Raw genomic sequence first — 27,492 nt, 5'->3', positions numbered from 1 at the left:
TCAATTATGTAGCGCACAGTAGTGGAAAACAGTGACAAGCCAATATCTTGTACCGCGGCAGGCGCCAGTGAAGGAGCAGAATTGAGCAGAGATCAAGCGGCAATGGTAACCAAGCGGTCTTCGCTCACCGCCATTATCAGACGACTGAGCAGCAGCAGACGAGACGCTAGGTGGCAGGGCGGATTGCCCAAAATGGTGTTTTTTTACTCCATTGAGTATATGGGGTGTATTCAGACTAAGAAACTGCATTTAAAAATGGGAGTTATAAGGAGGAGAATCCTCCATTATACCTCATTACTGAGTGAAGAAGTAAAATAGGTCATTTAGCACATCTTTAATCCCCATTTATGGAGTAAATATTTCCGCATACAGAGTTTAAAGGTGGATGCCAACTATTTAAACTCCCATTTGGATTGATTTTTGTTTACAGCGTGCGATCAATGGTACACAAGTGTGTCCTGAAATTGATGTCAGAAACCAGCTGTGTAAACCTCTAGGAAATGGTAAAAGCCTCTACCGCTTATGGAACCGCACACTTTGGAGATTTTGAATTTAAAGTTTGTAATAAAGAGACCTTTGATGGTGGGGAAGGAACCCTGATAACTTCTATAGCGCTCCATACAACTGACGCAAATGGTCACTCCATAAGTTGCTGCGAGAAAGGGCGCGTTCGTGTGCAACAAGACAAGCAGGGTTTGGTTTGCATTCAACTGCCATGGCTCATGGTGAAAAATCCAGCAAAGTTTGTAAAAAGGAAAGGCTGCTTACTTTCCGTTACATTCCCCCGCATATTCGGATGCAATTTTCTTTTTTCTTTGGTAGGTCGCGTGGGTTATGGGACGCCACTTTTTCTAGACATCAGGCTTCACTGTCGTCGAGCTATATAATGCTTTGGCATTAAAAACGACCTGCGTATTTTGCTCCGAGATAGACGCAGTGCTCCGGCAAATTTTGTCCGCGCATGTGCATTAGAGCGCCATATGTATCTATTCACCAAAATTCATCATAAATATTTACGTAAGCACCCTGCCAATAAAACTTGTTTTCTAATATACTCTACAAACCCAGAAATTTGGGAATAGGAAAAAACAACTGCAGAAGATGATATGTAAATGGGTAGACTGGCAGTACCCAAGAAAGAGTATCTTTTGACACATAGAATATCCTCGTCGATGAATCTGCTTGTCCCTCTATTCCTTAACTGCAGATTTCTGTGTCGTCGCGTTGCCATGGATGGAACGCAACATTTCCGAAACATACACGACTAGCTGTAAGCGGATCACACCATCACCGTCAAGCTCAAGTCGCCGCAGCCACGGGACAAACCCCTTCCAAAAGGATGCTCGCTGAGCAGTGAAGGTGGCCAGAAGTGTTTGGTTGCTGCAAGTAGCACTCTGTGCCAGACGAGGATCTCGGTTGCCATGCTCTCTGGATGCGCAGCCTTCAATTACACAGACATGTTCAAAACCGCCGCAAGGAAGATGCTGATGAATGCCAAGGAGGCCTGCATCACCCACAACAGGGACGCTGAATGGCAACAATTTGATATAGGCCAAAATCACGAGAAGCGTCTCGACCCGCGGCTCAAGGCTCCACTAAATGAGCTATGGTGGTGTATTTGTGTTCAGTCAAACAACCACGAGAGCATTCATGAGAGGCGCCCTTAACCATAGCGGCGGAAACAGACCGCCCTGTATTACAGCCAGTGTCATGTGAAATGCGATCGAAGTGTCACGTGCAACGTTATCGAAGTCTCGCGAGGAACGTGACTGAACGAAAACAACGGAAGCTGTGCGAGATCCTCCTTAATATACATATGGCATCAGGACTGCCAAAACGGAGGCGTTCGTTGAAGTCGAGCAGATACAGTTCTCGAAAATTCACTGGTTCGAAAGAGATATGTTTATAAAAAAAATTCCCCATGTCTTGGATTCGTACAATGAAATGTGAAAGATATTGCTACAGGTTACGGCGTATGCCGTCCAAGAGAGCGCTGTGCTCAAAGAGAAAGGGCGGAGCTAGCGTGACATGCGAGCGCAATATCCACGAGAATTGCAGCCGCCAGTCGGGTTTTGACGCGCCTCCAGCATACCTGGGTGATTTCTGCTGGGTGGGCCAGTGAGCCCCTAACAATATACAAAGTGCGCAAGCTGAAGCAGTGCATCTATGCACGGCGTTCGCTATGTCCCTCTACGCTCTGTGTACATGGTTTATATCGAGCAGTATTTATGTCCAGAGTCTTCATTGTTTTGTATGTTCAACCATTATTGTCTTGTGTGGATGCTGCTTCCAAAAAGTGCCAAAAAAAGTTAGAAAAAGGGTCACAAGTGAACTGCGCTATCTTGAGTGTCAGTGCAAATGGCACTGAGCATCATATGCCTACTGGCTCATAGATGCACGCTTGGAAACCGGCCTCTTGACTCCAGCCACCAGGAATGAGATCAACGTTACGACTTCCAAAAGCAATACCTAGCACCAACATTAGCATCTGGCTAACATTCTTGTCCATACAGATAAAATGCGTTTGCTGGAGCCATGGTCATTGCTGGGGTGATGTACATACGCAACATGCTCTTGATCACGAAGCAAGCAAGAAATTGTACCTTCGAGTAAAACACAGCGTCTCCTGTGCTAAGTTTGTGCAAAAATAGTGCATTTTCTGGTATCCCCCTGCCACCTCCAACCTCCGATCACTCTGACCTGTGAAATGTACAGAATTGTGAAGAAGCACAACCACTGCAAAAGGACCTGCAGCATGCAGTATTGAAACCTTGTATTCTGCCAGAGAATTGGACTGTCTATGAAAAAGACAGCCTCTCCTAGACAGGCAGTCCTAGACAGGCAGCTAAAGTGCCCTGTTTTTTTTTTCATTTGTATATACAGTCAAGTCCACTTCAAATAATATATATAATTGTCTATCATCACCTCGAGCAATGTGCATAAAAGCAACCAAACTTGATATGAACCAATGAAAGCGCCATAACCACTCAGCAACCGTGGAACATAAAACATGGTTTAAAAGTAATTTTGATTACTTTTGGGATGTACTTGCAATATAATGTCATTACCTTGGGAGAGGAGCGATTTGTAATGAAATTTTTGTCGTTTCCCCTCCGTCGAAACACCGGAGCACAAGGTTTAAGCACAAGGGCGGCACAAAGAATTCATTCTAAGGCACTAATTCAGACTGTGGCTGCTCTGCTACGGTCGCTGAGTGGCCGTGCCGCTGACTGACCTGCATGGTCCTCATGAGGTAAAAGTCGGAAAAATTATTTTGGACAAGAAACTCTAGAGGCTGCATGAAAGGATAACTGCACAGCGCATCCGAAGGGTTGGAATGCAGCAAGGCTGCTTGCTAAACAGACCTGTACCAGCAACGCGTTCTTTTTGCATTGCTGTGTCCATTTTACTTGTGCTTATGTTCCACGTGCAGAGAATGTCATGATGTTGTTGTTTTGTGTGTTTGTATTGCTATCTGTTGCCAGTGTTACTGTGGTGACCACAGATTATTCAAACTATGGGAATTTATTTTATCAGGCTCTCACATGCTGCTGTTTTGTGAATGATGTGCGAAAGGTGCCCTTAAAGCAGCATTTAAGCAGCTTTTCTCTGCGTCCCCTCTCTCCTTGTGATACCATGTACCACAGAAAGACAAATAAACCAATCTTCCACCTTCAATTTCAAAGCATCACATGTGTTCCAGACCAGCGGTAACGCGAATAGCTAGCTTATCTCGCTTCCACTGTTATAGGCAACAACCATGGTATTCCCATGCTAATCACAGCGCTGTAGCACTGTATACAACCTATAGTAAATGGGGAAACACGCTTGCAAAGCTTGTTCCTTCGTGGATCACACAGGGGCAGACTTCTATCAAGTGAACTGTCACTTTCTATTGTCAAACGAGCTGCAAGGCCTTCTGTGACAAGCGGTGCACAGATGCTTAGCAGAAAGGTGCATCATGACCTCAGTTCTCATGCAGTAGCCCTTTATTCTGAGAGCCATGAAGTGCTAAAATTTCATTAAACGCTAAATCGTGGAGCACGTGACACCAAGCAGTTACTGGAACGAGAGATTTTGATCAAATGTTTAGGGGAACCACCAAGGTGGAGTAGATTTGTAATAAGAGAGATTTTGAGATTTTGAGAGAGAGATTTTGAGAATAAGAGATTTTGAGAGCCATAAACTGCTAAAATTTTATTAAACGCTACATCCTGGAGCACGTGAGACCAACAGGCACAGGAACGAGAGATGGTGGCGAAACGTGCCACTGAGCGCGCGGCCCAGCAAAACCTGGAACGCGCGCTTCGAAAAGAATATGCGGTTGAAAGTGCTGGAGAATATGCTCGACTGCGAGCCAAGATTCCCCTGGTAGAAATGCAGTTCTCATTTATTGGTCAATATGACAGTGTTCGCCTTTCCTCAAATGAAAATCATCTGCACGGCATCTTGGCGCATAAGAGTTGTGTTTGTAACGAATCTTCAGCCGTAGCATCGGTGCCCTGTGCAACGAGACTGGCGTGAGGACACACAGCAGAAAGGACACTGCTGACTAGGAAACAGATTCTGGTGGTGAAATTGGCTTTTCCCAGAGGATTTCATCTCTTGTAAGGAAAAGCTTCTTCATACATAAAGTATAGGCCCAATGAATTACGCGGAGGCGTCCGCCAAATTCAGTTGATACAAAGACTCCATCATAGAGCTATCTGCAGTCAACAATTTGAAAAAGCAAGCTGTACTTGAGTTGGCAAGCTCCTCAACTATAGTTAGAAAGCGGGCTTGCACATAGGCAACTACATTGGGGCCAGTAGATAAAGGCGTCGGCAAAGTTCATAGTGAGGAAGAACAAATAAGCCAGCCGTCAGTGGGAAACATTATTATATCTCCGAAGTATATACCAATTCGTTCTTGGCCGAAGGATCTATCCCGTCTCATGGGATTAATTGTACGGCAGGGTGTGCTGAAATTGAGCTCAGAAACCAGCTGTGTAAACCTCTAGAAATGTTACATGAGGTAAACGCCTCTAAGGTTTACAGAACTGCACACTTTGGAGATTTCAAATTTAAAGGTTGTAATAAAGAGACATTGGATGGGGCGGAAGGAAGCCTGGTCACTTCTACAGAGCTGCACACACCTGACGCAAATGGTCATGTCGTCCCTAAGCATAATCATGTAGGAGTTGTACATGACAGGGCCCTAAATCTTGCAAAGTGGGAGGATGTTTTCTACCTTTTACTGTGTACTGTGAATGATGGAACGCGCTTTTGCAAGCACGTGTCTGACTGCAGCTAACTGCGAAAATTGTTAAGTTTTCAGGCCTCCAAAAAGCAGCAAAGTTGCTTCGAGGAAGGGCGCGTTTGTGAGCAACAAGACAACCATTGTTTGGATAGCTCTCAACTGCCGTGGATCAAGGTAAAAAATCCAACCAAGTTTGTAAAAAAGAAAGGCTGCATGCTTTCCGTTACATTCCTCGCATCTTCGGATGTAATTTTGTTTTTCTTTTGCTGGCCACATGGGTTTGGGACGCTACTTTTTCAGGACATCGGGCTTCGTTGCCGTTGCGTTTAATGCTTCTGCATTAAAAACGAACCTAAGTATTTTATTGCGAGATTTTATTGCTCCTGCAGATTTTCTCCACCCATCTGCATTAGAGCACCATATCTATTCAGAACTGTTGGAGATAGGAGGGGCCCTTGGATTGTCTGACTCGTTCAGCACCGCAAGTCCCGGCTGCGAAGCACGGACTCGAGCTCCGTTATGAAGGAAACAGTGCAGTAGGTTTATTTGTACACATTTACAGTCGATATAGAAGTGTCTCGGTAACAAAGCAACCTCCCCTTAAATACACTTCGTATTTCCCAGATCCCTGACTGAGGAATGTGGTTCAGAGAACGATGTTCAGTCAGATGGGCAGATGTGCAAACTGGTGGTACCACCCATGGCAGGGAGCAGTACTGATGCTCTCTTGCAGCTCGATTGACAGAAAAAGGAAAATACAGTAATCGAACAATGTCGTGTCAATTTCACTACTCAGGCAAGTTCGGTGACTCTGTGGGAAAGGAACTGCACGTCGTTTCACAGTAGGAAGCAGTGGCTTGAGATTCTTTTGTTGTCACTCAGCCGCTTCGTGTTGTTCAGAGGGCACAAAACAAATGGGTGCCGAAGAAATTTTTATCACGAAGAATCATGGATACCTGAGCGAACCAGCGCCTGCGTCCTTGTTCCGCATCTTGCGGGCAAGCGAGCATGGCTGCATTTTTTTTTTGCGAGCGGCGGGAAAGATCCATTACAGCAAAGGCCTGCTTTATTCCGCACATCAGTATGACACAACCGGTTCAGTTACTTCTACAACGCGATAACCATTCTCGGAACTAATTGTTCTCAAATTCGGCTCATGCTCGAGCCACAACGAAGGCTCTGAACACGCCTATGACGTGGGTCGCGCGGAGAGGAGGAAAGGTGAAGGCTTTGTCTGTCCGGCTGGCATTGTCTTACGCAGTTCCAGAATTTTTTTCATCATCTGGAAGCAGGAGCGGAATAAAGCTTCTCACCCCTTCTGGACAACACATGGGCTGCGTATCGGTGGCGCTTCACTTATTTATCGGCTTACAACTAAACGATCCCAGACCGCCCGAAGATGGCATAAAGCATATGCTTTCTGTCACATATGCACACCAATACCGACTCAGAATTGGAAGCTACAAGGTAAGCATGTGGTCTCAAGTCTACCGTGGCTTATTTCCTGAGCTATTCTGAAATCAGCATATATGGAAGTGTATTTGATCACCAGCGCTGTAATGAGCGTACATGAGTGAAGCTTCTCTCCCTTTTATTACAGCTGCAGGACAGCAGGGCCACGCATGCTCGTTAATACTTCATTCTTTTCTTGGCTCAGAAGTGATGACCAATGCCAATGGTACCTGAAGAAGAATTAACATGCCCTGTATTGGGTTAAGTGCCGCATAAGCCTCTAAGGCCATCATGCGCCAACGAGCGAAGATGCGTTACAGGTTTATGTTTCAGGGAATATTCAGAACTTTCTGCAATGACCAACATTTTTTGAACACACAGAGCAATGAAGACACCTGGCATAAGTACCGCTCGATATGAACTATGTACACAGGGCCTCACTTCATGGAAATATTCTGCAAAAAAAGTTACCTTTTTCATAACTGACTCGGGTAACTCTAGAGGAAGGTAGCAAGCGCCATGCATGGCTGCATTCGTTCAGCTTACACACTTTGTATATTTTTACGGGCTCACTAGTCGCCCCAGCAGAAATCACCCAGGTTTGCTGTAGGCAACTTCCGGACGCCGGTATTGGCGCCTCTTGGATATGGTTACCCAGCGGATGGACGCCTGGGAAGCCATTCTGACTCCCCAGGCTGGGGAGATGGAGGCCTTCCGGCGTGACTTCCGGACACCGGTATTGGCGCCTCTTGGGTATGGTTACCCAGCGGATGGACGCCTGGGAGGTCCGTCTGACTGCCCAGGCTGGGGAGATGGGGGCCTTCCGGCGCAACTTCCGGACGCCGGTATTGGCGCCTCTTGGATATGCTTACCCAGCGGATGGACGCCTGGGAGGTCCGTCTGACTGCCCAGGCTGGGGAGATGGAGGCCTTCCGGCGTGACTTCCAGACGCCGGTATTGGCGCCTCTTGGATATGGATACCCAGCGGATGGACGCCTGAGAGGCCCGTCTGACTGCCCAGGCTGGGGAGATGGAGGCCTTCCGGCGCGACTTCCGGATGCCGGTATTGGCGTCTCTTGGGTATGGTTACCCAGCGGATGGACGCCTGGGAAGCCCTTCTGACTGCCCAGGCTGGGGAGATGGAGGCCTTCCGGCATGACTTCCGGACGCCGGTATTGGCGTCTCTTGGATATGGTTACCCAGTGGATGGACGCCTGGGAGGTCCGACTGCCCAGGCTGGGGAGATGGAGGCCTTCCGGCGTGACTTCCAGACGCCGGTATTGGCGCCTCTTGGATATGGATACCCAGCGGATGGACGCCCGAGAGGCCCGTCTGACTGCCCAGGCTGGGGAGATGGAGGCCTTCCGGCGCGACTTCCGGACGCCGGTATTGGCGTCTCTTGGATATGGGTACCCAGCGGATGGACGCCTGGGAAGTCCGTCTGACTGCCCAGGCTGGGAAGACGGAGGCCATCTGGCACGACTTCCAGACGACGGTATTGGCGCCTCTTGGATATGGCTACCCAGCGGATGGACGCCTGGGAGGTCCGTTTGACTGCCCAGGCTGGGGAGATGGAGGCCTTCCGGCGCGACTTCCGGTCTGGCGCGACTTCTGGACACCGGTATTGGTGCCTCTTGGATATGGTTACCCAGTGGATGGACGCCTGGGAGGCCCGTCTGACTGTCCAGGCTGGGGAGATGAAGGCCTTCCGGCGCGACTTCCGTCACTTTCTGCCAGTCGAGCCTAACACGGGTCAGGTGCCTTTCGGCATCCCCGCCACTGCTGTCCCCGGCTCTGCCGTGGCTGTACCTGCGGTCGTCGCAGCCAATAGCGTGCTCGGTGTGGGCACATCATTGGACGTCGTGGAGTTACCCACATTCGACGGCACTGTCTCGTGGGATGCTTACCGCATCCAGCTAGACAGTATTGTGGCGGCGAGAGGCTGGGACGAGCAAATGAAGACATGGATGCTCGTCGCCAAACTGAGAGGCCGCGCGACTGAGCTGCAGCAGAATGTGCCGCCCGACCAGCTGGGCTCTTACACTGTCCTGGTGGGCCTCCTCGCCGACCACTACAGTTCCTCTGGTCACCCCCGTGTCCAGTACCATCGCCTGCGAGCCTGCCGTCAAGAGACCGGGGAGACATACCAGGACCTTGTCGCCGCCATTGAGCGCCTGGCTCTGCAGTCGCTGCCGGGGGCGCCTCAGAACGTGGCCCTGACTGGCACTGAGGCGTTTGTCGACGCCATCCGACTCCCTAAGTTGCAGTGCTTGGTCCGCTCTGGGCGTCCTGAGTACATTCGCACCGTCATCGAGGCGGAATTTACTTTGTCGGCCACGCGGGGGTCGCCACCATCTGCCGAGCACAGCATCTCACTGCAGGCTCCTCAATTCGTAGTCCCTACAGCGGCCTCTACCCGATGCGTGTGTAACACCCGCGTGACCTGCTTCCGCTGCGGCCTGAAGGGACACTATGCGAGGGACTGTGCTGGCCCTCCGACGTCGGAAAACGATTCGGTGGAACTGTGCCCCCGGATAAAGTCCGTCCCCACACTCCTTAGTTCGCCGCGTCCCCTTCTTTCGTCGGCTTTGATGACAACTGAAGCTCCCTACATGCTCGTTGACGTCGCCCTGCTCTACAGGCACGTAGCGGCCTTGGTCCGACACCGGAGTGGCTGTCAATGTGCTCGACAAATCGTTAATTGTGAACGCGCCCCACCTGCTTCTTCCAGCCGCCAAAACACGGCTCTTAGCTTTTAACGGCGCCCCGGTGGAGCAAGTCGGGCATGTTATCGTCAACCTGACAGCACTCGGAAAGACCATCTCCACCGAGTTTGTTGTCGCGGAAAGCCCTATTTGGCCAGTGCTCCTCGGGTGCGGGTGGTGCCAGCAAGCCGGAGTCGTCCTTAATTTTACCACCACAGAACCACGTGCGAGCCAAACTCTGTGTGGGCCGGGTTGGCTTAGCCGGATTTCCAGCCTTGGTGTCACCCTGTGGCAGTCCCTGTTGTCAGCGACCAAGCGTGCTTCAGGATCTGTGTGTTACCTCGGAACGAAGTGGCCACGTCGAGTCAAGCCAGTCGACGTCACTATCGTGACTGTGGCGACTGCCGTGACTCTGCCACCAGGTGCGGCAACTTGGGTGTATGCCAAGTTTGACAGTCCGGTCACAACGGATGTGCTTTTCAAACCTACCCAGTGTTCGGCTCCAGCCCGAGAGATGACCTTCCCTCGAAGCCTTCTGTCTGTGCTCAAAGGAGAGGCCCACGTATTAATGCTTAGTATCAGCCGCACACCGCTCGTGCTGACTCATGGCACGCAATTGGGTACAGCGTCAGAATCACCGGTTGCATCTTTGCAACCTGAAGGTCCATCTCACCGCACTCCAGCGCCGGCAGTCCTATCATGGGACATATTTAACTTTGGGCCCACCCTGACCTGCGCGGAGCTCGCCTCTCTGAAGGCCTTGCTGCTCGAGCATTGCAGTTGCCTTGCTCTAAGCGCCGGTGAACTCGGGTGCACTTCCTGGGCCCAACACCGGATCAACACCGAAAACCGTGGGCCTACTCATCACCAACCTCGCCGTGTCGCGCCAGCTGAACGGAGAGTCATCCAGCAGCACGTATGCGACATGCTTGACCAGGGAATCATTGCCCCTTCTTGTAGCCCTTGGTCCTCCCCTGTCGTCCTTGTGCGCAAGAGGGATGGAACACTTCGCTTCTGCACTGATTATCGCAAGTTGAACGCTATCACTCATCTCAACGTGTACCCGCTGCCCCGCCTCTACGATGCACTTGACCGCCTGAAGGGGGCCCGTTATTTTTCTACCCTGGATCTGCCCTCGGGCTACTGGCAGGTACCTGTTCACCTCAATGATGCGGAAAAGATGGCATTCGTGACTCCCGATGGCCTCTACCAATTCAACCACATGCCCTTCGGTCTCTCAAATGCTCCAGCCACCTTTCAGCGCCTCATGGACCGCGTCTTAGGCCATATGAAGTGGACTATATCGCTGGTCTACCTGGACAACGTCATTTTCTATGCGGCCACGTTTCAAGAACACCAAAGGCGACTCAAACTCGTCCTCGAAGCCTACCTCTGCTGGGCTTCGCTTAAAACCAAAGAAATGTTTCTTCGGTTTCGCAGAGGTCACATACTTGGGTCACGCTGTGAGCCGGCATGGCATCCGTCCCGACCCGGAGAAGCTTAAAGCACTTATGGCTTACGAAGCTCCCACCACTGCCAAGGAGCTCAAAAGTTTCCTTGGATTTGCTTTGTATTTCCGTCGTTTTATTCCCGACTTTGCCAAGCGAAGCGCTCCGTTGACCGCCCTGCTGAAGAAGAATGCAGTGTGGAGTTGGACACCAGCCCAACAGCTCACGTTCCTTGACGTCAAGCATGCCCTCCTCAAGCCTCCTACGTTGGCCCATTACAATGAATCGGCCCCCATCGTCTTCCACATGGATGCCAGCCAAGATGGGCTCGGCGCTGTCCTCCTGCAGGAGGATGAGTCTCGTGACAACAAACTGCGCCTACATTTGTTTGTATGGGTGTCATCACAGCAAAAATTCTCTGCAGATACTGTTAATGCTGCATGTGGGCGTCTGGAAATTGGCGCGAAATTACTAACCAATGTGGCACTATACACGAAGGACGTTAGGGGCCATCAGCAAGCCCGTGCCATAGCTCTAGCTTTGAAGAAGCGCTCACTGAAGATTCTCGGGTCAAAGTCTCTGATACCCAGGAACAGATATGTGAGGGAGCATGTGACAGTCTACAGTACGGCAACATCGTGATAGTCCAGTCGTCGCATTGACGCAGAGCCCGATGAACAAATTGTGCGTATATATTTGTCTCTCTCATTTAATAGCACACTGCTGTTGCAAAAGATGTGTATGGTAGCCTCTGTTTCGTGTTGCGTGACATGCGCTGAATTGTTCTAGAGAACACTGCATATGTGTTCGTATGAGTGTATGTCAAGTGGCAGGTAAGCAGAAGGCTTTGTCTCACTACACGGCTGAGTAAAAAAACACTCCTCTATTATAAGTCCTGCGGCAGCTGCTGTATGGCATTATGCGCGCGAAAAACGTTACCTTCTCTTGTGTGGTTGCCTTTGCGATACGATCCTCTCGAAAACATCCTCACCACTACTTGCTGTGGGCCAAAGAGCCTTTGGTTTGTGGCTTCATGGAGTTACTATATGCACTGTTCATGGATCTCGTCTGCGTTTATCCTTGACTCTTTGCACCTTTATTGCCCCCCAAGGGGCGTGAGTACCACTCAGCCATTTTGTTCAAGAAAGAACTGTAAGGACTGTACGAAGAATTTTTGACGAACTAAAAATGCACAGTGCGCGTACAAAAATCAACATGCACAAATATAGCCAAGGAAAATCGTGCTGGACCGAAGAGAGACCACGGTGGTCAGGCCGTTGTGCCAGGAGATGTGCTGAGTGATTGGTGAAATAATACTTGACTTGGGTGGCAAATTGTGCATGCAAAAGTAATTACTAGTACTATTTGAACTACTTTTTGACGAATCTCCATGCAAGACTCCACGCCTACAGGCTGTCACAGACGCACGCATGGAAGCCCACTTGTTGACTACAGCCAGCAACCGCTGGCAGCATGTTACACCTAGCAACAAGCAAAACCGTAGGTCAGGTCGCCCCAAGAAGTCCGTGTTCAAAAAGATGATCGTGGCTCAGCACAAGCGGGAGACCCCGCTACACCCTTGAGAAACTGTGGACATAATACCTGAAAAGTGGCACAGTCAAGGCAACTGCTGGACGAAGACGAAGGAGCGGAGCTGATATCTCTATACGAAAAGTTTCCGGTACTCTGGCTTAGCAGCGACCCTAACCACTGCAACCAACATGTTCTCGCATTTTTGTTTTTTAGTCTGCTCCATTTCGAAAGAAGAGACTTCAACACGCCAAACTGCAGTAAGCTGGTAGACACAGGTTCACACTTGCGAATAATAACTAGTTAGTAGTTTATTAGGGCTAGTTAGTAGTTTATTTTATGCCTGATTGGAAACTGATTACAAAGAAAAAGCGACATCAGACTAGTGCAACCAAAACCCACAACCTGAAAAAAATAGAACATGGTGAGCTCCTTATAATAAATGGAAGGCCACATCTGTTGCTGACATTCCCCAGATGAATCGCTACGCAGCAGTATAATCCAGCAGAGAGCTGCACACGCGCACTGCGCCTGCTGTCTGTTGACAATTTGCCAACTGCTGGGTCAAGGCACACCGGCCTACAGAATCATGCAAATCACAGGACTGCATCCACAGCCGCCCACTCAGGCCCAAAGCACCTCCTGCAGAGATCACTTCAGGCCAGCCCGGGTACATACCAGCCATCATTCCCTTCGTCACGACCTTAGAGGGCACAACGAAATCGGAGAGACAGTGCTATTATCAGTCGCTCCAAGACCACCGTCGCTAGAACACACAGTAAGTAAAGCCTGAACAAAATGTACGCTTCCGCATGCCCATGGATCCAGTCATCGCCCTTCCTCTACCACATCTCCTTGCTTCATATCCTCGATGTTCAACCTTTTCTGGAACCATGTTCAAGCACTATATCTAACCAAACGGTTCTTTTAAACATAAATAGCATTATATTTTCTGCATTAAAGTTATATTTAGTGCATTAACTGCTGAATTTAAAGCGTCCTTGAGATCAAGCAGAGAGATGACCTCAGGGCGACCAGGGTACATACCAGCCACTAATCCCTTCTTCAAGATCTTAGAGGGCACAACTAAATCGCAGAGACAGTGCTATTATCAGTCGCTCCAAGACCACCACCGCTAGAACACACAGTAAGTAAGGCCTGAAACAAGTGTACGTTTCCACATGCCCACGGATCCAGACATCGCCCTTCCTCAACCACATCACCCTGCTTCATATCCTCGATGTTCAACCTATGCTGGAACCATGTTCAAGCACTATATCTGACCAAATGGTTCTTTTAAACATAAATAGCATTACATTTTCTGCATTAAGGTTATATTTTGTGCATTAACGGCTGCATTTAAAGCGTCCTTGAGCTCAAGCAGAGAGATCACCTCAGGGCGACCAGGGTACATACCAGCCACCATTCCCTTCATCACGACCTTAGAGGGCACAACTATATCGCAGAGACAGTGCTATTATCAGTCGCTCCAAGACCACCATCGCTAGAACACACAGCAAGTAAGGTCTGAGACAAGTGTACGTTTCCACATGCCGACGGATCCAGACATCGCCCTTCCTCTACCACATCACCTCGCTTCATATCCTCGATGCTCAACCTATGCTGGAACCATATTCAAGCACTATATCTGACCAAACGGTTCTTTTAAACATAAATAGCATTACATTTTCTGCATTAAGGTTATATTTTGTGCATTAACAGCTGCATTTAAAGCGTCCTTGAGCTCAAGCAGAGAGATCACCTCAGGGCAACCAGGGTACATACCAGCCACTATCCCCTACTTCAAGACCTTCCCCTACTTCAAGACCTTAGAGGGCACAACGAAATCGGAGAGACAGTGCTATTATGAGTCGCTCCAAGACCACCATCGCTAGAACACACAGTAAGTAAGCCCTGAAACAAGTGTACGTTTCCACATGCCCACGGATCCAGACATCGCCCTTCCTCTACCACATCACCTCGCTTCATATCCTCGATGCTCAACCTATGCTGGAACCATATTCAAGCACTATATCTGACCAAACGGTTCTTTTAAACATAAATAGCATTACATTTTCTGCATTAAGGTTATATTTTGTGCATTAACTACTGCATTTAAAGTGTCCTTGAGCTCAAGCAGAGATCACCTCAGGGCGACCAGGGTACACACCAGCCACGAACCCCTACTTCAGGACCTTAGAGGGCACAACGAAATCGGAGAGACAGTGCTATTATGAGTCGCTCCAAGACCACAATCGCTAGAACACACAGTAAGTAAAGCCTGAACAAAGTGTACGCTTCCGCATGCCCACAGATATAGACATCACCCTTCCTCTACTGCTTTCCCTTGTTTCATATCCTCGATGTTCAACCTTTGCTGGAACCATGTTCAAGCACTGTATCTGACCAAACGGTTCTTTTAAACATGAATAGCATTACATTTTCTGCATTAAGGTTATATTTTGTGCATTAACTGCTGCATTTAAACCGTCCTTGAGCTCAAGCAGAGAGATCACTTCAGGGCGACCAGGGTACATACCAGCCACTAACCCCCACTTCAACACCTTAGAGGGCACAACGAAATCGGAGAGACATTGCTATTATGAGTCGCTCCAAGACCACCATCGCTAGAACACACAGTAAGTAAAGCCTGAACAAAGTGTACGCTTCCGCATGCCCACGGATAAAGACATCACCCTTCCTCTACCGCTTTCCCTTGCTTCATATCCTCGATGTTCAACCTTTGCTGGAACCATGTCCAAGCACTATATCTGACCAAACAGTTCTTTTAAACATAAATGGCATTACATTTTCTGCATTAAGGTTATATTTTGTGCATCAACTGCTGCATTTAAAGCGTCCTTGAGCTCAAGCAGAGAGATCACCTCAGGGCGACCAGGGTACATACCAGCCACTAACCCCTACTTCAAGACCTTAGAGGGCACAACGAAATCGGAGAGACAGTGCTATTATGAGTCGCTCCAAGACCACCATCGCTAGAACACACAGTAAGTAAAGCCTGAACAAAGTGTACGCTTCCGCATGCCCACGGATAAAGACATCACCCTTCCTCTACCGTTTTCCCTTGCTCCATAACCACGATGTTCAACCTTTGCTGGTGCAGTGTTCAAGCACTGTATCTTACCAAGTGGTTCTTTTAAACATAAATAGCATTATATTTTGTGTGTTAACCCTTTTTGCGACATCGGGACAACCCTTGTCCCACCTGCAAGGCTGTAGCAAAACGACGATTGTGAAAACTGCGAGAGAGCTGCGTTTGCTTGAGACAACTGGCGCCATCTAAGAGAGATGTGTTTAACTATTTATGCTATCTTTTTTTTCTGCTGCGTGGCGCAAGCGTCCCGTGTGTGTTGTAGTTTGTTGCTTTTTTTCGAAGGACGGATCTGTGCACACACAATTTTCGAAGAGCAACATTTTTCTTCAAAAATGCCGTGCTTCTAAATATGTCAGGCTCATATGAGTAAAATTGTACAGTTCGTACAATGTTGTAAAGAATTCTGTGTTCGAAAGTCTGCAGGCATATGGAAGTTCATTAGGCTTAGGCTCTAGAAGCATGGCGACGTGTGTCGTTCGTTCTCAAATGAAACGTATAAATTTATTATGTATTCATTCGTCCTTGCAGGGGAACGGAGTCTCACCGCTGAAGAGGCATTAGAGGTGTTTTTTAGCCTGCCTGACGGTTCGGAAAGTGAAGTGTCAAGTGATTCGGGTGACGAGTTTACCCTACCATCAACCTCGGCTTATTCCGTGACCGAGAAGGAGTGCCTCGCCATCGTGTTTGCACTGCGCAAAATCGACGTCTACCTTGATGGAACGCAATTCGTGGTGCAGACAGACCACAGTGCGCTCAGTTGGCTGATGCGGCTCCGCGAGCCTGCGGGTCGGCTGGCGCGCTGGGCTCTCCTGATACAGCATTACGACTTTTCGGTGCAGTATCGAAAGGGGAGCACAAACGTGGTAGCTGACGCGCTATCCCGTGCCCCACTCGCCAGCGGCGCCTTGACGCCTGTAGGCGGAGGGGGCGAAACAGCGGACGAGCCGCCGGGCGGCAAGGAGGGGGAGCCCGCAAACGGGTTAACCCATTCCGCTAACCAGGCAAGCAGCGCTTCGCAAAGCGGACGAGAGGCAAAGCTCTTCGTGAGCGCCTCGGAAGTGCCGACGCGAACGGAAATTTTGGCTGCAAACCTGAGTGGGGACGAGACCATGCTCCCCTCTGGGATGACTGGAATCGTTTTCAGCCGTAAGAGCTACTGAAAGCCCAGCAAAATGAGCCCTTTTGTCGCGAGGTGAGCGACGGTCTCAGGGAGACGGAGCACCGTGACGCTACTTGTATTGTAGCGGGCGCAGGGGGGCAGAAGCCAGCGTGTGTCGCGGCGAACCCCGGGGATTCATATTTGCTGGACAATGACGGGCTCGTGCTGAAGTACATAGCCACCGATGACGAGTCCATCGACCCGTTCAAGGTGGTTATCCCCAAAAGTCTGAGAGGCGCACTTTTGCGATTCTCTCATGACGAACCACTGGCCGGTCATCTGAGTGGCTCCAAAGTTTTTCAAAACTGAGTCATTCGGTGACGTGGCCCGGCATGAAGCGTGACATTTTCCGCTATTGCCGTTCCTGCCATGTCTGTCAAGCGGTGAAGTCACGGGGCGGCAAGCCGCCTGGAATGATGAAACCGATTGACAGTGTGCGTCCGTGGCAGATGGCCACCTGCGATTTGACGGGGCCTTTCCCCAGGAGCAAGCAGGGGTTCATAGACCTGAAGGCCTACGCATCACGGTCTGACGAGCTTGCGCCGGTACCCATTGGTATCAAAGGCAAGCGCAAAGGCACAACTGGTGCTGCGGAACGCAAGCGTACGGAGCACCGGTACAATCTGAGGCGACAGTCACCGGCGTGATTGATGCCGGACGGCGGACTCTTCCGCAACAGAAGGCACGCAGCCTCAGCTAGCTGGCGAGCTTTCTCGTCAGGCCCTACCCAGGCGAAGCACGGTGTGTTATTTTTTTGTTGTTGTTGTTTTGGCAGCATGCTCAGTTCCAGCCTTGTGTGTTTATCTGTTTACTTATTTGTTTTGTTTGAGTCAGTTTCTAGCCACTTTCGTTTCCCCGCTTGTACATCTGTTTTCGTTCTAACGTACCGAGATGTACATAGGCAAACTTCAGCCCGCTCGTGCTTGCTCTTATCTTCTAGAGGGAGTGGATTGGATTAGGTGTCGTTTGTACAGCGCGCCTTTTCTCACTTCCGGCCCGACTGTGGGTGGTGGGCTCGTTAAGGAGCCGTGTGTCGCGGTGCGAGTTTTGTGCGGCCCGTATGGAGGGGAAGTTGGCGGGGCGTTTGGGACGATGGGGGGCGGAAAGTGCACCCTTTGACCCTCGCCGCGGCGCCTCTGGACGCTTCTGATGAGGGGATCGTTGTCGCCGACCAGCGTCCGCGCACGTGCCGGTGTATGCGTGTTTGTGGCTGTGGCTGTGTGCGCGCGTAACCATGAGCCAAGGCGACGCCTGTGAGTTGTGCCGTTGTGTCCTTCTGCGTGAGCGCGAGGATGAGAAGGACCCCTCGCTGTGGACAAGGTTACACATCTGGACGCCGCCGAACGTCCTCGCCCGTTTCAGCCGGCGTGAAGGGGGTGCACTAACTCTCTTGTGCCGAACATGATGTCGTGTCCAAGGGCACGAGGTCAGTGCTCTGCCGCGGCCCCGTCGTCATCAACGCACCCTACATCAACGGAAAGAAGACCGCCATCAGTCGTCGGCCCTCCCAACCTGTTCAACTTGAAGTCTGCGAGCGGTGAGTCGCCGACAGGCCCACTGGGCCGCGCCACCGAACTTTGAGGCTGGCATCCACCTGTAACATAGTTGTACAGTTGTATTCACATTTTCTTGTGTACCGTGTATATAATCTGCAAGCTGTTTTGATTTACTGAAGCGTATGCAAGTGTTGTTTGCCTTGTTTTTCCTTTGTTTTTTTTTTTACATTGTTCTGGCTGGAACTGAAGAGGAGCTAGTTTTTTTTTTATTCATTTCTTTATTTTGGAACTGAAGTGTAGTTTTTTTTTTGTGTATTGATTTCTTTATTTTTGGCCGCGTGCTTTGCCGATGGGTAGGAGGGCATTTAAGGAGAGGGGGATGTGGGAATCTTGGCTTTCCGCCGTCGCCTTTGCGCGGCTGTGCCGGCCGCCCGCGTTGTTTCTCCTCTTTCCCTTGCTCCCGCCTCAGGCGGTGGAGAGGCGGCTGGGTGACTAATCACTGTCATTTAGCCACAGCTCCGCCCCGGCTCCCCAAGGGCCTTTGCCATTGGCGCCTTTTGGCGGGAATCCGGGACCCGTTTTGGCGGCCGCGCATCCCGCGACCGTCCGAGCGGGGCCCAGGGAGAGAGATCCCTCCGAGACAGCGTAAGGTGCGTACGTAATTGTTTTGTCCGTGCCGGCTTTGCCGCTCGGACCAGTGCTTACTCGAGCTCGCCCGCATGTGTCCTCTGACCTGCAGCGGCTCGAGCCTGTCCAGCGGGGTCCAGCGACCTCTGACAGGCGTACCTTGCATTGAATGCCCACTCTCTCTCGCAACCGGCCCAACGGTCGACACGAGAGAGAGATCACAGCACTGCCGCGGGGACATTCTCCTGCAGCGGCGTGCTAGCGGCGCACATTGCTCGAGTCGCTTCGTGCGCGCAGCGGAGCCTTGCTCCTCGCGCGCCCCCGGGACGGGGTGACGATTGAGTGCGTGTGTACTGCTGAAGGACGACGTGAATAAACGTCTCCTTTGTGAGATTGGAGGCCTATTTCTTTGCGGCGAATCGCTCTCCTCCCAGCGGAGGTTGAGAGCACCGCATCGGTGTCCCAGTGTGTGTGGTGACGGCTGATCGGGGCCCTTGGCTCGCGCGAAGCTCGAACCCGCGGTGGGTGGTGGCCTGTGTCCACTTAGAAACCCACAGAGGGCACAACTAAATTGCAGAGAAGAGTGCTATTATCAGTCGCTCCAAGACAATCGCTGGAACGCACAGTAAGTAAAGCCTGAAACAAGCGTACGCTTCCGCATGCCCACGGATCCAGACATCGCCCTTCCTCTACTGCTTCACCTTGCTTCATATCCTTGATGTTCCTCAACTTCAGCTGGAGCCATGTTCCTGCACTGTGTCTTGCCGAGTTTCTTTTATGCACAAATAGCAATATATTTTTTGCGTTAAGGTTACAGTTTGTGTGTTAACTGCTGCATTTAAAGCTTCTTAATGCTCATGCACAGAGATCACCTAAGGACAACCAGGGTGCATGCCAGCTACCAATCCCTTCGTCAAAACCTTAGAGGGCACAACGAAATCGGAGCGACAGTGCTATTATGAGTCGCTCCAAGACCACCATGCCACTTCTCTGTTCCCAACTGGCTGATGTGCCAAAAAAATGTTGCAGATCACTGTCTCAAACATTTGTTAATGCGGGACTGCTTTTTAAAAACTCTCTGCTGTTGAGGGGCAAATGCACTGAACTCTAGGCAGTTCATCGAGGGGGCGCCAGAATTTTTCGTTGCCACGAGAATTTTGTTCTTGAGGGCCTTCGTTATAGAGGGGTTCAACTGTACCACAATCAATACGACCCGCAGTGGGTCATGAGTTAACCAACTAAGGTACCCATGATACGAAATTGGTGTGCATTCATGCATAGCATACAATCTGCATAGGCATTTAGAAAAGCTTGTTCTTTTCACCGAATACAAATACAAAATTTCTACCAGTGTGCACTACTTCTGTAACTGAGCTCCTGCACAGTGTGTTGCAGCTCATTGAGTGTAATAGTATCTAAGCTTTTCGGTGCTGTTGTGCATGCCTCGTAACTGTGTGCCTTACGTATACCGTATTTTCCGGTGTATAAGACGCACCCGCCATATAAGCAGGCTCTCATTGAAAAAGTTGGTATATAAGACGCACCCGTGTATAAGACGCACCCCAGTTTACCCAGTTAGGCTAGTGAAGCTTAATTAAACATGCTTGTGCGACGATCGCGAAATGCACCGTAACTGTGAGAAGTTCTTAAGTGATCAAAAAACGCAACACTCACGCCATACCCTCCCACATTTTAGCAAAAAAGAAAAACAAACGAAAGAACTCTCCTTATGTCCATAACATTTTATTTTAACTTAAAGCCTTCCGAGTCTTTATCTTCGGATGCGGTATCAAAAAGTTCGCCCATTTTTGGAGACAACGCGGCTGGAACATTCTCTGCGCACTACGTACGTACTACGCACACGGAGCATACAAAGTTGCAAAGGATGACTGAAAAAAACGCCGGCTTTTCTTTACAATGGCGAGAAGCGCGATTGTCGCCATCTTTTGGCATTTCACATTACTTTTGCTTGGGGCCTCCGAAACGGCCGCGTATTTATGTCCCAGAAATTGTCATCCCCGCCGTTTCATAATAAAGTTCACCTAAAACAGTTGCACACGGCGGTCCCGTGTTGAAGTATTAATTGTGTTACAACCGCGTTATTGGTTGTGATATTTTTTTTGGTGAAAAAAGCTTGAACATGAATCTGAGTGATTTATGAACTCGTAAAAAGAAGCGAAAAATTCACATATAAGACGCACCCTTGTATAGGACGCACCAGCAAGATTTTTGAAAAAAAGTTGTGTCTTATACACCGGAAAATACGGTAATCATCTACTGGAATAATGAATGCAGTCAATGTGGTATGCTGCAGGCTACAGAACTGGTCCAGCTTGGTGGGCGGGTTGCAGACACTGCAATGAAGTGAGTGCTTACCAACAATACAAAACACATACTGGCATCTGAGTACCCAGTGGCTGGGGAAGAATGGCAAAAGAAAGCTTGGTGACCTACATACAGTGCTCATGGGGCAAGATGCAGGTCAAGGCACAGGCACTCACAGTTAAGCTGCGCAGACATTCCATTGAAGATGAGGAAGCAGTGATGACTGCCCTGTTTGGTAACTTGCTGTTCATCTCGACCTGTTCCTGTCCATCTGGCTCCTCCTGCCAGCTTGTTCTTTTCACCAATTACAAATACACAATTTCTACCAGCGTGCCTTGCTTCGGTAACTGAGCTCCTACACAATACGTGTTCCAACTGATTAAGTGTTATAGTATCTGTAAGGGATCAATTGGGCATGCAAGATTATTACAACCGTTCATGCTTTCTCAGCGCCCCATCACTGCAGTCTTCCCTAGACCCCCCTAGCGGGAGGCAGAGGCGAGGAGCACTCAAAAAGAAGTGTCAAAAAGAAGTGTCAGGCAGTGACATACTGGGGAGTGGCCAGCTCAGCCAAGCCACGAAATGTCCCCTTTCTAGGAATGATGCAGCCGTGCGCGAAGGCACCGGAACCAGCAGGTTGTTTCTCACCCTCCAAGGCTTCTTCGCGCCAGAGTGCGAAGAGCGGTAATAGCTGTTGTGCTGATGGAGCCACTGCATGCCGACAGTCCCCCTCGCCTTAACGGACACTAAAGGCAACGCAACCTTGCAAGAAACATCTTGTTTGGAAGGTGGGCGGATATTTTGAGGAGTAAGCATAGCTGAATGAAATGGAGATATAGCTTCCCGGGGCACAATAAAAATGATGAATAGTCAGCGACGGCATGGCTAGCGAGGTCCTACGATGGCTTCAGCACCCGAGAATACTGAACGTCAACCGGCCTTGGGAAATGGACCGGTACAGGGAAACGCTGCCAAACTGAACAGATGTGGCCACTCCTTCGAAGACAGCGAAGGCCTGATTTGAGTAACACCACTGACCGGATATCGGTGAGGCGCTAGCTAGTCAACAGTCCTGGGGAAGCTGAGTCGCATGGGAACCTGGGTCCAAGCTTGCAGTTGCTAACAGTGGTAACGGCCCGTCTGAAGCCCGATAACAACTCTAATTCCATGGTCGAGAGTCTTCAGGGAAACCGACTGCATGTGCTGGCACAACTGTGTGTTTGTATTAGTTTTTGCTTTTTATTCTACGGGGGAAAGAGTTCTTCATAATAATGCCAAAGCTGCTGGGCAAGGCACACAACCCAGAGGACCAATCGTTTCATGGCCCCTTCCAGGAATGTTGGGTTTTTGAAATGATATTCATTTCTGCCCTGTGTACTTTAGGAAGAGGGCTATGTATCTTACAAAAATTGGAGGGCAGGCCAGGGGCTTGATGAACCAATCATGTTAAGAGTTAAAGATTGGATGCTACTGAATGTGGGCCGGGCCTATAGGTCTTCAAAAACCAGGCCCCGGAGCCTGGAAAAAAGGTTCCGGGGTACAGTCAGATGTTATGCATCTTCAGCTATGCCGAGTAGGGGCCTCCCCTATTGTTAGCCAGTTTCATCTTCTGTTGTTTCATTTGTTTGCCGTTTAAAGCGTCTCTAATTCCTAAACGTGTATGTAAAGTAAGTTTCTGTATATAAAACTTCAAGTCGTACTCCCTTAATCTCTGCATCTTAATTGAATTTGAGTGTATTTAAATTTCTGACAATACAATGCAGCACTGCCAAGGTGCTGGGGCAAAAGGGTGGGAGAAGCGATTTCCCTGACTAGGCCCCTGGCACCCTACAGCTGTCGGAACACAAGCAGCACAAGCAATGGTACATCATTCTTGTTCATTATAATTAACAACAAAAAATAGTATAACGCTAATACTTTTAGCACGAAAAAAAAATGTAATACATTCATCACAAAAAAGCGCACATTAAAACGCTTTTTATAAAAAGCAATATATATGCATGAGAAGAAAGTAGATGGCTTTCAGTGTGCATGAAAAGCACTCATTGGTTAGACAAAAAATATAACTGTTTGTTTTTGAAACACAGGCAAGCTTGGAGACCGCTCCATTGGGTCAAGTAGTAAGAACGGCAATTTAATAGCCGAAGAACTTGCCATCATAGTAACTATGTGCTATAGTTTCTTCTATGTTTGCTTTTGTTAAAATGAACGTGCCTTAAAAATAAGCAGGCTTAGTATCTGTGCAGGTAGAGAGGAAGAATTTCGGGTCGGCTCAAAAATGAGAGAAGACCAGTTCCAACCACTCTTGATTATAGAGGTTCACTATAGTCAGTATTGCATGCTTGTTCAAGCAGAATGAAATCAAATCGAATTTGGACAAGTTTTCAGTAAGTCTAAGACCCCTTTTTTTGCATCAGGAGAGGGCTTTCAATGTTTGTTTTGGATGTCACACCCTAAATATGTAAGAAATATCATAATCCAGTATGAAGAGCACTAAAATAAAGTTGCCACGTGAGGTTTGAAGGAATTAAAGCACGAAATCTATTTAGCATGCCTATAACTCGCACTAAGTTATTTCTTGTACAACTTACAAGAGAGATATCTAGTGTAAGTTTACATGAAATGTTACACGAAGAAACATGTTCAGCAACCCTGTCAAGGGAATGGGATTTAAAAGTGATTTGCCCGCTGTGATTAACAGAACTATTTATTGCTGAAAAAAATAATATATTTTGTTTGATTAAAATTTATTTTAGGCCTATTTTTATCAACCCACTTAGGCAGATTCTTAAGCCACAAACTGGTGTTTTGATACAGAGACGAAAGTTCATGTCATGAAAAGAAAGTGCTAGTATTGTCTGCGTAAAGAACGACATCTGATGTATTTCAAACTGAGACAATGTCATTGATGTATAAAAGGAATATAATAGGTCCTGATATAGATCCCTGGAGCACACCAAATCTTATACGTTGAGTATGAGAGGCCATTTTAATAACGCTTACAAAATGGTAGTGATCGGTCAGATAACTGTGGAACAAACTAAGGAGACACCTCGAATACCGTAATCTACCAATTTTGTAAGTAGTATTTCGTGATTAGGACACTCAAATGCTTTGCTAAAATCCAAGAATAGGTCAACTGTGTAAAGCTGGTTTTCTATATTCGTGACAAGCTTGTCCCTCACACGCAGTAGTGCAGATTCTGTAATTTTCTCTTCTGAAATCCGCACTGACATGAAGATATAAGATTGTGTGCCTGGAGATGACTAACCATCCTTGAATTTGTTGCTTCTCCACTATTTTAGTAATGGGAATATAGATATTGGTCCATAATTATTAATGTTGTCAATAAGAGCACCCTTAAGTAACACAGATACCTTGGCAACTTTCATGCCTACTTATTACAAGATTTGTTAAGTGACATGGCACATCACATAACAGATCAGAAACTGCCTTAATAGGAGCAGTTTTCATGCCATCATAGCCACAAGCTACTATAACCAGGTGCAGGGTTTGATCCCCAGTGCCGCCAGGTACCCACTGGTGATACAGTGGGTACAAGCTTTCCCCTGGCCTGGTGCTCGGCTTCTTTAGGGTGAAATGCTTGGCAAATGGGTGTTTGACCCCACTTTGAGCAGAAGAAAAAAAGGACCACAAGTGGGCTTCCACTGCACGAGGCAGATTTAAGGTTGTTTGATGGCGAAATGAATCACTGACCCGCCAACGCAATGGTTTGGGTCCAAGACATCCAAGCATTTCACCCTAATTCGCCCCAAGACCGTCTCTGACAGAGCACCTCTGGTGCAAAGAAAACCGTCAGCCTTCAAGTCAACAAACTGTTCCTGACGGTGCACCCCTGGTGCAAGGAGGCCTGAAAGTCGCTGACCCGGGTGGGTTCAGGCGAATAAGCTGGGTAGACCTGGTTAGAGGTCTAGTAAAACTTTACTGTATCCAAGGTTTTTGGTGCTGTTATGCATGCCTTGTAGCTGTGGCCTTATGTATAATTCTCCCATGAAATAATGAATGCAGCCGTGGTATGCTGCAGGCTACAGAACTGGTCCAGCTCGGTGAGCGAGGTGGAGGCACCGCAACAAAGCAAATGCCTCCCAACCTAAGACACACACTGGCATCTGAGTACTCAGTGGCTGGGAAAGAAAGGCAAAAGAAAGGTTGGTGACCTACGTACGGTTCTCGTGTGACAGGAAGCAGATGAAGGTACGGGCACCCAAGTTCAAGTTATGCAAAGGTTCTGCTGACGATGAGGAAGCTGCGACTGCCCTGCTCAGTGACTTGCTGTTCAACTTGACTTGTTCCTGATCATCCGGTTCCTCCTCCTGCATGGTCCCGGCAGTTGGGTCTTAAGCATACTACCATCTCAGAAACGCGGTGCCACACACACTGCCTGGAATCTACGCAAGGTCTATCGACATCAGACCGACGTTCCTGCTCCACAGCACCCCCCCATGCATTGACAAACCGCAAGACGTTTGAGCCCCGAGGACTGTCAGCATCACAGCGTATAAAGCTCCTCGTAATTAACACCCCCTTCAGTGGACTCGACAGCACTTCCAAAGACAGTCGTGCTAAAACGACTCACCTTTACTTCATGCAGGTAAACAATCTTTCCCTTCTTTTAGCAAAGTGTATCCTCATACACTGGTCTCATAGTGCTGCCGAGTCCACATTGTATTGCCACTGCAAGTGACTGTATGTTCTTTTTGATTTTTTACTGCTGTGTGGTGACACTGAGCAAAATGCCGGGCCAAACGCCCACTTGGTCAGTGCCAATACAAACAGTGAAATGATGCTGGTACTGAACGAGTTAAAAAACAGGAAGGTATCCATTCTTAATGAGATGAAGCTAATTCATACTAAACTGGCTCAACAAGTAAAACCATTGAAGAGATAAAAAGGCTAACAAAAATTGAAGAGTGTGCTTCACTAGACCCTCTAAAAATTTAAATTAAAAATGTCCAGTACCTTGCCCAAGACAACATGATTAAACTTGCAGACATTGTACATAGGCTAGATGAGAGCAAAGATAGGGCTTGTCGTTCTAACCTTGCTTCTTTTTTTTTTGAGTGGAAAGCAATGACCACAAAACCTAGGCTGAATCGGTTGGTTGGTTGGTTTATGGGGTGTAACGTCCCAAAGCGACTAAGGCTATGAGAGACGCCGTAGTGGAGGGCTCCAAAAATTTCGACCACCTGGGGCTGAATCGGAGAAACTAATTAACGACATTTGAAAAACTAAACTATATCTCACAGTTCAACCGATGAAACAGCCCACCGGCTTGGCCAATTCAATATTAACAAGGACAGGCCTATCACAGTCAAATTCACTCACTTCAATGTAAAGGAACTGGTTCTTGCTAATGCAAATTACTTTAAAGGTAATAATTGCAGTGTCTCGGAAGACTACTGTCGCAACACTTGCATTGCCCGCAAAAATCTGAGAACAAAGGCTGAAGTCAAGAGAACGAGTTTACTCTCCAGCATGATAGGATGGTAATTGGAAACATCACGTACACATTCGATCAAACATCGCAACTAGTTTTGCCTCGCACCAAATAGCTATCAACTAAGCCCATCAAAAAAGCCACTCCGAACTAACTTTCAATACTTTCACCAACATTAAAAACCTGCTGCAAAGAACAATGGCGCCCGACACGACGGATGGAGACTGAGTCTAGACGACTCCTTTCTTCCTCCGCGGCATCACTGCCACCCCGTTTTCCCGACTTAAGGGGTTTTCCTTAGGCAGCACCCAATGCAGCAGTAATGACCCTGCGACCATGTATGTCGCCAGGGAGACATCCCTCAATGCCTGCCGCCCCGCAAGGAGGTGAGCGGCTGTCAATCATCCGTGCTTCGGCCTTTTGTTGACGGCGCGGGTGGTGCCGCTGCAAGTGTTCGCCTTCAGGCGTTTCCTTGAAAAAAGGCATGGGACCCTTGGCTCGCTTCCTGAATTGTCATCAGCTGATGCCTGTCTTTGGCTAACTATGCGTCTAATTGTGGGTGAGGAGGTGACCTGAGGTAAGGACACCTTCGGGAGATTTTATCCAAGTGACTCAGCCGAGGAAGACACTTGAGAGGAGAGCGCTGTTAATGATTACCCGATTTCGACAAAATGGCAAAGCCAGCCAATGAGTGTTGTTGGCTTCATCCAAAGGCAGTGCCCAAGAAGGAGTCCCAGTGATTGGACGAAAAAGGCGGGCAGACAACTAGAGGGGCTATTTAAAGTGCCTGACAATTTCAGTGATTCTCTGAGAGTCTTCTCAGCTTTTACTTTGTTTGTCTCTGTTTGCTAATTATGTTGTAAATATGTGAATATAGTTGTCCCTTGTTTGCCCTACTCCCCGTCTCCAGCCCACGTTCCTTCCTCCGTCGGCACAGCG

The 27,492-nt window shown here is 48.7% G+C and overlaps 1 protein-coding gene across 8 annotated transcripts in view; it reads right to left on the bottom strand.

Annotated features, from left to right (window-relative positions):
* The window catches only part of LOC149355318 (uncharacterized), a 224,897-nt gene that overhangs the window by 153,281 nt on the left and 44,124 nt on the right, over positions 1–27,492 (bottom strand). For 6 of the 8 annotated variants that reach the window (XR_016291486.1, XM_089583754.1, XM_089583756.1 and 3 more), the window contains one exon: positions 25,282–25,429. Coding sequence is in view for 7 of the 8 variants with exons in the window: in XM_089583754.1 (XP_089439880.1) it covers positions 25,282–25,429 (148 nt within the window). In the remaining variant the exon portion in view is untranslated. Of the gene's footprint in view, positions 1–551; positions 6,921–8,538; positions 21,125–25,281; positions 25,430–27,492 lie in introns of those variants that run through there. The other 2 variants (XM_089583758.1, XM_089583757.1) reach the window with 2 other exon arrangements.

Source organism: Amblyomma mixtum, chromosome 3 (assembly GCF_055824585.1).
Source record: "Amblyomma mixtum isolate Tamu chromosome 3, ASM5582458v1, whole genome shotgun sequence".
NCBI lineage: Eukaryota > Metazoa > Arthropoda > Arachnida > Ixodida > Ixodidae > Amblyomma > Amblyomma mixtum.
The sequence above is the reverse complement of the archived record's forward strand: the minus strand, read 5'-3'. Positions and strand labels throughout refer to the sequence as shown.